The following is a 12,819-nucleotide window of genomic DNA, read 5'->3' on the forward strand; positions in this document are numbered from 1 at the left end:
TAGACGCAGAAAAGGCGTTCGACAACGTCTCCTGGAGGTTTCTACTAAAATCGATGGAAAAGGCAGGGATCGAGGGTGAATACTTGAAAGGTATACAAGCAATATACTCAAACCAACACGCCAAATTGATAATAAACAACAACCTCACGAATAGATTTAAAATAGAGAAAGGAACAAGGCAGGGATGCCCCCTCTCCCCGCTCTTGTTCATCTTAGCTTTGGAAGTCCTGGCGAATAAAATAAGGTCAGAAATGGAGATAAAAGGGATTAAAATAGGATTTAAAGAGTATAAATTAAAAGCTTATGCGGACGACCTGATGCTATCCCTAGAAGAGCCGCAAGAAAGCATGGGCAAAGTATTAGAGATCATGGAGGAGTATGGCAAAATATCAGGTTTCAAGTTGAATAAAACCAAAACAAAAATGTTGACGAAGAACCTGAGTAACGACGCGAAGGAGAGACTAGAGAGACAATATGGAATCAAAGTGGCTAAGAGATTAAAATATTTAGGAATCTGGCTTACACACAAAAATATAAACCTAATTGAAGACAACTACACGCCAACATGGAATAAAGTGAAAAAGGACTTGGATGTTTGGAATAGAGTGAATCTTTCGTGGCTAGGCAGGATGGAAGTGATAAAAATGAACATACTCCCTAAGATGCTGTTCCTATTTCAAAATATACCTATCATCAGAGGGACTAAAGTATTTAAGAACTGGCAGAAGACCCTTTCAAGATTCATATGGCAGGGAAGAAGGCCAAGGATCAGATATAAATTACTAACAGATCGAAAGGAGAGAGGAGGACTGGCGGTTCCTGATCTAAAATTATACTTTGAAGCGGCTTGTCTCTGCTGGGTTAAAGACTGGATAACCTTAGAAGACACGGACTTATTAGACCTGGAAGGGGCCGACAATAGATTTAACTGGCATGCCTACCTCTGGTCTAATAAAGAAAAAGTACACAAAGGGTTCTCGAGCCATATTATTAGAGGACCTCTGTATGAAGTCTGGGAAAAAAATAAGAAACTGCTGGAATGGAGAACACCTTGGTGGCTATCCCCAACAGATATCGTGTCCATAAAAAGAAGGAACATGGAAGAGCGAAAACTGACATACGAAGATCTATTAGTAAGATCCCAAGACAGCTGGAAGCTAAGACCATATGAAGAATTAAAGGAGAAGTTGGAGGGCTGGCTACAGTATCATCAAATCAATGCAAAATGGACAGAAGATAAAAAAACAGGAATGAATGAAAAGAAGTCCAAATTTCAAATTGAAGTAATCGAAAGTAAATCAAAGGTATTATCTAAGATGTACAATATACTATTGGAATGGGAAACAAAAGATGAAGAGATCAAAGAAGTTATGGTTAAATGGGCGATAGATTTGGGGCACACCATAGAATACGAAAAATGGTCAAAATTGTGGAATGAAGGATTAAAATTTACGGCAAGCGCGGCAATTAGGGAAAATTTGGAAAAGATGATTTATAGATGGTACCTAACACCAGAAAAATTGAGTAGAATGTACAAGACTGCAGACAAGGCTTGCTGGAAATGTAAAATAAAAGAGGGTAATTTTATACATATGTGGTGGACATGCGATGAAATCAAAAAGTTTTGGGACCAGATATATAATGAGCTAAAAAAGATATTTAGATACACATTCCCCAAAAACCCAGAGGCCTTTCTACTAGGGATGGTTGGGAAAGAAATCCAGGACAAAGATAAAACTCTATTTCAATATTCAACAGCAGCGGCCAGGATGCTAATCGCTCAAAATTGGAAAAGCACAAATCTTCCAACGTTGAGGGATTGGCAATTAAAATTATACGACTTTATTGAACTGGCAAAGATGACACAAAGGATTAGAAATCACAGAAATACAAAGATAAAAGAGGATTGGAACAAGTTTATGGTTTATTTTGAAGGCAATTTTAAAAACTTACCAAATACAGCAGGTTTGTTATAAAATCTCCGATGTGTAAGTTAGGAAAAAATCTTTTGTATACCAGCGGAAAAATGAAACTACTGAAAGTAAATACCCGTAATCAGTAGGGAAGGAAGGTATGGTTTTTATGTTTTTTGGTTGTAGTTTTTTTTTCTTGTCCTTTCTTCTTATTTCTCTTTTTTTCTTTTTTCACTCTTTTTTCACTTTTTCTTTATAGTTTGAATGTGTTTGTTTTTTCTTTTTGTGCGGTAACAAGGAATTCAATAAAAAGAATTTAAAAAAAAATATATATATAGATGGTTTTCCCTCGAGTTCCCCTGGGTACATAAGAAGAGCCTGCAGCATAATAATAATAATAATAATAATAATAATAATAATAATAATAATAATAATAATTTATTATTTATATCCCCACCCATTTGGCTGGGTTTTCCCAGCCACTCTGGGTGGCTTTCAACAGAATATTAAAATACAATAATCTATTTAAAATTAAAAGTAGTTGTTGTTCTCTTTGACATCTGGTGGGAGGGTGTTCCACAGGGCGGGGGCCACCACCGAGAAGGCCCTCTGCCTGGTTCCCTGTAACTTGGCGTCTTGCAGTGAGGGAACTGCCAGAAGGCCCTCGGAGCTGGACCTCAGTGTCCGGGCAGAACGATGGAGGTGGAGACGCTCCTTCAGGTATACTGGGCCGTTTAGGGCTTTAAAGGTCAGCACCAACACTTTCAATTGTGCTCGGAAACGTACTGGGAGCCAATGTAGGTCTTTCAAGACCGGTGTTATGTGGTCTCAGCGGCCGCTCCCAGTCACCAGTCTAGCTGCCCCATTCTGGATTAGTTGTAGTTTCCAGGTCACCTTCAAAGGTAGCCCCACGTAGAGCGCATTGCAGTAGTCCAAGCCAGAGATAACTAGAGCATGCTCCACTATGGAGAGACAGTCTGCGGGCAGGGAGGGTCTCATCCTGCATACCAGATGGAGCTAATAAACAGCAGCCCTGGACAGTGGCCCATCTGGCACAGCATCCCATTCTCACAGTGGCCACCAGGTGCCTGTGGGAAACCTGCCAGCAGGATCTGAGCACGAAAGCCCCCTCCCCTTCAAAAGCACTGCCGCATCCCCCTGTGGAGACACAGCAGAGCCATCCTCCTCTTCCATGAATTTGTCAAATCCTCTTTCAAAGCCGTCTGGGTTGGCAGCCATCCCTGCTGCCTTTGGGAGCGAGGTCCATAGCTTATCTGTGTGCTGCGTGAGGAGGGACTTTCTTTCCCCTGTCCACTGAGTAGGAAGAGGCCTGACCAAACCATCTTTCCCCCAGGAACACCCAGCAGGAGCAGCCTCCCATCCTCTCCCATGTACAGCAGCAACGATGTCATCACGTGTCAGCTGACCCACACGGTGACTTGTGCTCACCAGAAGCCTATTACAGCCCTGAAGGCTGCAGCAGGGCGTCTGGTCACAGGGAGCCAGGATCATACACTAAGGGTGAGTAACTGGGGGCCGGCAAACGTGCTGTGGGGTGGCGTTGGCTGCAGAACCTCTTCGTTCCAGCTTCTGTTTCACATTGCCCATGCCTTGCCCGTGGCCTGGCTGCCGTTCCATGACATATTGGTGGTGCCAGCCAGGGATGGAGCCTTCAAGCGGCAGGCTGAGGCGTGTGGCGGCTCAAGAGAAGGTGCCTTTAGGTAGGGCCAACGAGGCTGGCCAAGATGGAGCTCGCCCGTGTTGTTTTGTGAGCGCTCTCCCACTTCCCGGAGGAAGCTTTTGAGGGCAGACTGGAGAAGAACAAGCTACTTGACATGCTGTGCCTTCAGCAACTGGAGGCAGAAACCGCAGGAGGGCTCTTAAAGCTCGATTCCTGCTTTCAGGATTAGGACATCTCGTTTGTCACTGCAAGAAGAGGATTCTGGGCCAGGTGGAACTTTGCCCTGATCCAGCAGGGTCTTCCCAGGTTCTTGCGCCCTTTTCTCCATTCTGCCCGACCCCCCAGTTAGGTTGCTTGCCTGACTGTGAGCGTTTGAGAGGTGGCAGGTGGTACATGTTTCTTTACTCCAGCCCTGCAATAGGCAGCAGCTGGACATGCCCAGGAGCAAGCAAGGAGGGAAAGGAGATGCCAAGTTACAGGGAACCAGGCAGAGGGCCTTCTCGGTGGTGGCGCCCGCCCTGTGGAACACCCTCCCATCAGATGTCAAAGAGAAGAACAACTACCAGACTCTTAGAAGACTGTTCAGCCCTGTTCAGGGAAGCTTTTAATGTTTAATAGGTCATTGTATTTTAGTGTTCTGTTGGAAGCCGCCCAGAGTGGCTAGGGAAACCCAGCCAGATGGGTCGAGTATAAATAATATATTATTATTATTATTATTATTATTACTACTACTACTACTACTACTACTACTACTACTACTACTACTACTATTACCAGTCTTGTCCAAGACCAGCAGTGCTTGAGACCACAACGTCCAACAGCTTCTGTGGCTTTTCATGCCAGGCTTGGCCCAAAGGAAGGGCAGGCATGTGGTTTGTCAGCCCCTGTGTGTGTGTCTTCTGCCCCTTGAGCTCCCCTTACAGGTCTATGTCTGCACAGGCCAGGGGTTGCCCACTTGCAGTGGGGAGAATAAAGAGTGTGTGTGTGTGTGTGTGTGTGTGTGTGTGTGTGAGAGAGAGAGAGAGAGAGGAGCCCCTCCTGCACAGGCCCCTCTTCCACTGCTGGTGACACCACTTCTTCCCCATTCAGGTGTACCGCCTGGAAGATTCCTGCTGCCTCTTCACGCTGCAGGGCCACTCAGGAGCCATCACGGCCGTCTACGTTGACCAGGTAGGAGGGAACTCACAGGGCCCAGGACACGGTTGCAGCTGTAGGAGAAGAGCGAGGAGGAGGGCACAGGTGGAGAAAGGCAGGGGGAACAGGCAAAATAAGGCCAACCAGCCCACCAGTGTTATTTATTATTATTTATTAAATTTCTGTACCAGCCTTCATCCTAGGGCCACTGAGCAGTTTACGATATAAAAACACAAAAATGCATAGCATGTTAACAAACAAAGACAATCCCCTCCAAGTTTAAAAGGCAATAGATAGTTTACTTAACCAAAGGCCTGGAAGAAGAGGAATGTTTCTGCCTGGCACTTAAAGATATGTAATGCTTTCAGTGTTTCCTTCAAAACGATGAGGACTAGGATTTTTTTGAAGGTGGGCAGTGAAGAACAGTGAGGTTGGATGTGCCCAGAACACCTTTTCAGTCTTTATAGAATGAGAATGAGAATAGCCATGCAGTTTTGACAGCCTCCCCTGATAAACCTCTGGATAGGGCCTTGCAGGATCACTCAATCTTTATCTTCCTATTAAATTTTAATTATAAACAGATCTTCATATTTGCTGAGCATCAATAAAGGTGCCTTTTTGAGGTTATAGGGCACAATTTGGGATTTAAACCACACAAGGAACGGTCACTCTCTGTCCTGTTCATTGGTTTGGACATCTGGAGTATGATTTTTCCATATGGCACCAGAGCCAAAATGGCTTCTGAGAATAAATGAATTCATGGAAGGTCCAGCTTTGCCTCGATTCCAGTTGAACACACTTAGCTGGAGGTGCCTCTTAGGAATAAGGCCACAGTACAAATGGCCTTGATTTCACGCCAAGATGTAAAATATTTCAATCTCCCGTTTGGATTGCCCCACCTGTAAGACCTGGCACCACAATGGCATTGCATGTTAGGATTGTCCTACTCTTGTGTAGGACCCTGGTGGAGACACATGCCCGACTGGCATTTTCTCTTCCTCCTGGTCGATCGTTCGGGAGCTTCAAAAGCTTTCTCCAGCCCGAACATCACAGCGACTGATACCAAGAAACACCAGCCACACTTACAACTCTGCAGAGTATTTGCAGTTTGTGTAACAGATCTCAGTAGCACAGCGTTTTGGCTTATCTACTTTACATATAATGCACCCGGAGCATTCTGACTTAGCTCCTTCCTCTTTCTCATCAGACAGCAAAGAGAAAGAAACAAAGGACAATAGTCCCACTTCACGGAACACAGTAACATAAACATCCTGTCTCTGTCACTTCCCACACTGTGGAATGAAAACATACATCATCATGTGATAGACAACAATCTCATGACTGCAAACATGGAGCAAGGATCCTAACATTGCATTCCCCGCTTGTTCAGGCCATCCCTGCTCATGCTTGGAATGGAGAGGGGAGCTTTGGTGGAGGGTTTGGGTGGCGCTGGGAGTTAAATCACAGAGCTTAGGACTTGCTGATCAGAAGGTCGGGCATGTGTCTCCGGGTGGTTCGAATCCCCGCGACGGGGTGAGCTCCCGTTGCTCGGTCCCTGCTCCTGCCAACCTAGCAGTTCGAAAGCATGTCAAAGTGCAAGTAGATAAATAGGTACCACTCTGGCGGGAAGGTAAACAGCGTTTCCGTACGCTGCTCTGGTTCGCCAGAAGCGGCTTAGTCATGCTGGCCACATGACCTGGAAGCTGTACACCGGCTCCCTCGGCCAGTAAAGCGAGATGAGCGCCGCAACCCCAGAGTCGGCCACGACTGGACCTAATGGTCAGGGGTCCCTTTACCTTTACTTGTGAGGGCAAACGCCTTTAAGGGTGTGCCTCTGTCCATCTTCTGCGAGGCAGGGCTTCCTTCTGCACAGCTTGGGCCCCATCTCCTTTTGCTCATCTTCATCCAGCAGACTTGGTAGAAGCTTTCAGCCTTAGTTCTCCAGCCTAACCCTCACCTACGGGTGGAGGCCTGAGGAAGAAGAACTTGGGGTGACCCTAGTGACTTGGCCCTTGTTTCCTTTCAGACGATGGTGCTAGCCAGCGGGGGCCAGGATGGGGCCATCTGCCTCTGGGATGTGCTGACGGGCAGCAGGGTGAGCCACATGTTTGCCCACCGCGGGGATGTCACCTCCCTGACTTGCACTACCTCCTGCGTCATCAGCAGCGGCCTGGACGACGTCATCAGCATCTGGGACCGAAGCTCCGGGATCAAGCACTATTCCATTCAGCAGGTGTGCAGCTGGGGGACCCTTCTTCAGATACGGCTTTTTTTTTAAATCTCTCTGCCGGCTGCCGGGAAGAACAGTGGTGGCAATTAGGCTGCGCTCCTTGGATGAGGCAGCGAGGTCCAGTAGCACTCCTGTTGTCCTGGCAACCTCCCAACCACTCTGCAGTAATGTGCTGAATGTGGGGCTGCCTTTGAAGATGGCGCAGAAGCTTTTTTAATGGCTCTGTGATGGGGGTTCTGCCTGTTGCCAATTTGTTTCTTACCTAGATTCAAGGCACAGGGCCTTTTAAAGACTTTGTATGGCCCAGATCACCCAGAGATTTGGAGTGTGTTGAGTAATCAGTGCGCTGGTGGCTCACAGCTCTGTTCTCCTTTCTTTGTTTCTCCACAACTCTGGGGTGGTGTTTGTTCTATAATAGGCTGGATGAGAACCGTTAATAATAATAAAAATAGTAAATTTTATTTATACCCCACACTCCCCAGCCAAGACCAGGCTCCGGGTGGCTAACAACCAATAATAAAAACAAGTTGATTGAAATACAACCAAAAAAACCAGGTTAAAATACAACATTAAAACATTAAAATGCAGCATCATCATAGGAGGAGAAAGGAAAAAAGAAAGAGGGGGAGGGAATCAAATTGATTCCAAGCCAAAGGCCAGGCGGAACAACTCTGTCTTACAGGCCCTGCGGAAAGAAATCAGATCCCGCAGGGCCCTGGTCTCATGAGACAGAGCGTTCCACCAGGCCAGAGCCGCTGTTGAAAAGGCCCTGGCCCTTGTTGAGGCTAATCTGACTTCCTTAGGGCCCGGGACCTCTAGGGTGTTGCTATTTATGGACCTTAAGATACTGAAGCTGAAACAAGGCACTGCTCGTGGTTGGGTCCCTAGACTGGCTTCCCCCATAGCATGAGGTGTGCAGCGTGGGGCACTTCTGGGTCCGCTTCTGTCGCTCAAAACACAAGTGGGCTCATCTGCACAAAGTTCTTCCATCAGTTTGAGCTGGTGGCTCAGCTGTAACCCTGTGTGGGCATGGATAATTTAGCTGCAGTTGTCTAGGCTGCGTTACCATCCAGGTTGGAGTGCTGCAATATGTGGGGCTGTCTTTTGAAGACCGTTCTGATACTTACAGCTACAGCAGGATCCGGCAGCCAGACTTTTAACTGAGACCAGAAGCTCTGAACATATTACACCAGTTCTGGCCTGACTACACTGGCTGTGGAGTAGTTCATGGGTTCAGATCCAAATGCTGGTTTTGACCTTTAAAGCCCCGTGTGGCTCACGACCACGTTATCTCAAGGACCACCTCTCCCTGCGTGAAGCATCCCAGACCCTGCTGGTCTTCATCAGGGGCCCTTCTGTGGGTGCCCCACCCGAGTGGGGTGCAGAGAGTGGCCTTTTCAGTGGTGGCCTCCTGTCTGTGGAATGCTTGTCAGTCTTTAGGCCCCAGGCAAAGACCTTTTGGTTTACCCAGGTCATAAAGCTGCCTCCTGCGGTGGTGCTTTGTGTATTTAGTGTTCATTGTTCGACATTTTTCTGTTCTTTAAAGTCTGAAAAATGTAGTCGTAATACAGTGGTGCCTCACAAGACGAAAAGAATCCGTTCCGCGATTCTCTTCGTCTTGCAGTTTTTTCGTCTTGCGAAGCAAGCCCATTAGCGTCTTAGCGGTTTAGCGCTATTAGCGGCTTAGCGGGCTTAGCGGATCAGCTGATAAGCGGCTTGGCGATCAGCTGTTTAGCGGCTTAGCGGATCAGCTGATAAGCGGCTTAGCGGATCAGCTGATAAGCGGCTTAGCGGCTTGGGAAAAAGTGGGTGGGGAGGGAAAAAACCCTGCAGGAACTCGCAAGACATTTTCGTCTTGCGAAGCAAGCCCATAGGAAATTCGTTTTGCGAAGCACCTCCAAAATGGAAAACCCTTTCGTCTAGCGGGTTTTCCGTCTTGCGGGGCACCACTGTAGATCCAGGTTAACGGAAGGAGAGTTGTGTTCCCTCCCTTTATATTTGTGCCTGTTCACTGAAGTTTGCCAGTGAGACCTGCTTGCAGATGCCCCTTTGCCAGATTATCCACAGTGGCTGCTAGGGCTCTTTCAGGATCAGCCCTGCAGTTGCGGACTCCACACTAGACATACCCAGGTCTCCTTAGAATTAGCTTAGACCAGGCTTCCTCAACCTCGGCCCTCCAGATGTTTTGAGAATACAATTCCCAGCATCCCTGACCACTGGTCCTGCTAGCTAGGGATGATGGGAGTTGTAGTCCCAAAACATCTGGAGGACCGAGGTTGAGGAAGCCTGCTTTGTTGTTGTTTAGTTATTTAGTTGTGTCCAACTCTTCATGACCCCCTGGACCAGAGCACGACAGGCACTTCTATCTTCCACTGCCTCCAGCAGTTTGGTCAGACTCATGTTGGTAGCTTCGAGAAAGCCTCGTTTAGACCTTTTTAAAGCAGTCTTTTAATCTTCAGGCATGCCCAAGTATGTCATGGATGTGACAGAAAGTCAAATTAGTGAGTGTTACAATTTAGAACACGGTGGCGCTGTGGTCTAAACCCCTGAGCCTCTTGGGCTTGCCGATCGGAAGGTCGGCGGTTTGAATCCCTGCGACAGGGTGAGCTCCCGTTGCTCGGTCCCTGCTCCTGCCAACCTAGCACTTCGAAAGCACGTCAAGGTGCAAGTAGATAAATAGGTACTGCTCCAGCGGGAAGCTAAACGGCGTTTCCGTGCGCTGCTCTGGTTTCGCCAGAAGCGGCTTAGTCATGCTGGCCACGTGGCTCAAAAAAACTGTGGACAAACGCCGGCTCCCTCAGCCTGTAAAGCAAGATGATTGCCGCAACCCCAGAGTCATCTGCGACTGGACCTAACAGTCAGGGGTCCTTTACCTTTTTACAATGTAGAACGAAACACATTTTGATTGCCATTTTAAAGTCTTGGTGGTTTTCTGTTTCGGAATGTATCTACAATTGAAAAAAATAGCTGTAGTGTTATTACTTTATTTCTCCTTTGATTTTTCTTTCAGTTGTATTTTAGGCCTGGCTCCTGGTTTTCAAAGAGAGCCAAGTGCCATAGTCATGTCTAGGGAAGGAGGAGCGGGCTGTCATTGGCTCCTAGCCACGATGACCTTCCTCTGCTTCCACAGTTGGAGGCAGCAATGCTTCTGAATACTAGTTGCTGGAAACCACAGGAGGGGAGAAATGCCCTTGTGCTTGGGTCCCTGCTTGCTTGTTGCACAGAATCAGTTGGTTGGCCACTGTGAGAACAGGATGCTGGACTAGGTGGGCCATTGGCCTGACCCAGGAAGCTCTTACAGTGGTACCTCGGGTTAAGAACTTAATTCATTCTGGAAGTCTGTTTTTAACCTGGCTCCGTTCAGCCCCACCTCCCCTTCTCACCCTCTTTCCATTTGCTCTCTGCACAGGATATGGGATGCGGGGCCAGCCTGGGAGTGATCTCTGACAACCTGCTGGTGACCGGAGGCCAGGGCTGCGTTTCTTTCTGGGACATCGGCTACGGAGACCTCCTGCAGACAGTCTACCTGGGCAAGAGCAACGAATCGCAGCCCGCCCGGCAGATCCTGGTCCTGGAAAACGCGGCCATCGTCTGTAACTTTGGCAGCGAACTCAGCCTGGTCTACGTCCCGTCAGTCCTGGAGAAGCGAGACTGAAGCAAGATCTTGCGGACAGGCCAGAAATGACCCCCTCAACCTTCCGATTTTCTAATTAGGAGGGGCAGGGATCAGGGCAGTCTCTTGGGGAGCAGAGAGAGCCGCTGCCTCTCCCCATCTCCCAGCATCTTCCTTTTTCTTTCCCCGGTCTGGATTTTAACGGGGTGGAAGAGAAGGCGGCTGACATCCGCAGGGTTTGAGCAAGGGGGTGGTTTTCTCCATGCTCACAATAAGCTAAGAAGAACCCAGCACCAGAGGACTGTGGAGGTAGAATACCCTGCTGTGGTTGGGTGTGAGCAAGCGCTGAGAGATTGTGGGCTGAGGGAAAGACCCTCCGTCAAAGCCCCGCCTCCAACTTGCAATCTATAAAAGGGAGAGGGGTGTGTGAGGACGGGGCTGCACCCCCAATAAGTCTTTTGCTCTGGCTGCTGTGCCCAACGCCTCCCTCGAAGGTCTGTCGCTGCAGGAGCTCTTTGCACATGCCCGTGAGAGCTCCTGCTGGACGGGATGTGTTCGTGTGTGGCCTCCTGAGGCGCAGCGATAGCAAGGAACAGCTGCTTCAGTGCTATTGCTCCACACACACCACCCTCCTCCTTCCTGAGCTCCATCCTTCCTCCCTCTGGCAGGCACTGCTTCTGTCCCACACTTTGAAGGAGAAAAAACTGGGCTGGCTGCTGTGCTGGGACTCCAACCCCTGGGCAGGTGGAGGTGGGCGGGTAGGATTTTTGGGAAGCTGTTTTCCTAGAGGGAAAGAGAGCTGGCACACCGAGAGCCTGTGAGGCCTCTCCAGCTGCAGTAGCCCTGGGATAGCTGTCCTACCGATGCCACAGTCCTCGTGGCAGCCTCCTCCTCCTCCGGCCTGCTAGGGGAAAGGGTAGGCATACTGCGCTACCTGCCATATTTATTGATGTGCTGTACATAGTTATTTATTCTGGCATGCAAGCGTGAGGGGAGTGGGGAAGCTTGAACTCCCAGGAGCGGAAGGCCTCTGCACCACCTGCTCACGTCCCCTCCCTCTGCATCAGCCAGGATTGGGCCAGTGAAGGGGCTGCAGGCGGCTGTTCTGCAACGGCTAGAGCTAGCTTTGTACTGTGGAGAGAAAGTGGGGGGCAGGCTTCTGCACCCAACACTGAGGTGGGCGTCTCCGCCTCCTCTCGTGTCCCAGCCTGCCAGAATATCCCTGCTTTTTACACAACTCCAAGAGGGAGATAGATGAACGGTTTGCCAGAGCAGCAATGGCTGCAGCTTCGGGGCCAGTGGCAGACCTTGGAGTCTCAAATTTCAGTGGTGCCCTTTCCAGCGCCAAAATTCAGACTTCCCTTGCCTTCCATTCTGCGTAATAGTTGCAGCACCCCCCTAAATCCACAGCAGAGTGCGCAACTTTTATTTTTGGGTGCGCTGGGCTGCAGCTCTGGGAGGAAAGAAAGCGAAAGAGCAAGGGAAGGAACAGAGGTAGCAGAGACACAGAAAAATGGAGGAAGAGCTGCTGGAACAAGCAACGCTTTTGAAACGGTAATACCATTAATTGACTGTCTAGTTCACGATGTTTTTACTTTAGCATCTCCTGCCGTAGGAGCCCTGTGCACTGTACGCTACTCAAGGGAGCTGGGGGGGGGGGATTAACCTGCTGTATTCTGTTTGTCCCACTGCCCCAAGCTTGGCAGGGGCAAGAGACTACTTTGCAATGCTGGCCAGTGGAGGCCCATTCAGGGCCTCAAAGCACCCCCCCCCCGGCCCCCTTGCGCCTGCTGCTTCCTCTTGGGTCGTCGTCCGTGTCCACACCATGCCTCAGGTGGCCTTAGCTCTGCTGTGCTCTTTGGACTGTACAGCGGCAGCTGCTTTTGTACCAGATTGTGTTTTATAATGTGTACAGAGACAGACACATTAAACAGAACTAACTTAATGCCTCTCCTGTGTGTTTTGCGGAGTAGCAGGGAAAGGGAATCTAGCCCCAAATTAGCAAGCCGTAACCAAAACATAGGGGACGCGGGTGGCGCTGTGGGTAAAAGCCTCAGCGCCTAGGGCTTGCTGATCGAAAGGTCGGCGGTTCGAATCCCCGCGGCGGGGTGAGCTCCCGTCGCTCGGTCCCAGCGCCTGCCAACCTAGCAGTTCGAAAGCACCCCCGGGTGCAAGTTACTAGCTTACTAGCGGGAAGGTAAATGGCATTTCTGTGTGCAGCTCTGGCTCGCCAGAGCAGCGATGTCAC

General features: G+C 49.1%; 1 protein-coding gene across 2 annotated transcripts in view; it reads left to right on the forward strand.

The window, feature by feature from the left end:
* SCAP (SREBF chaperone) overlaps positions 1-12,516 on the forward strand; it is a 63,501-nt gene extending 50,985 nt beyond the window's left edge. For both annotated transcript variants that reach the window (XM_077936635.1, XM_077936634.1), the window contains 4 exons: positions 3,268-3,434; positions 4,684-4,764; positions 6,755-6,961; positions 10,368-12,516. In XM_077936635.1, the coding sequence (XP_077792761.1) occupies positions 3,268-3,434; positions 4,684-4,764; positions 6,755-6,961; positions 10,368-10,613 (701 nt within the window). In that variant the 3' untranslated portion in view covers positions 10,614-12,516. The remainder of the gene's footprint in view (positions 1-3,267; positions 3,435-4,683; positions 4,765-6,754; positions 6,962-10,367) is intronic.
* Positions 12,517-12,819: the final 303 nt, after the last annotated feature.

This window comes from Podarcis muralis, chromosome 12 (assembly GCF_964188315.1).
Source record: "Podarcis muralis chromosome 12, rPodMur119.hap1.1, whole genome shotgun sequence".
Taxonomy (NCBI): Eukaryota; Metazoa; Chordata; class Lepidosauria; order Squamata; family Lacertidae; genus Podarcis; species Podarcis muralis.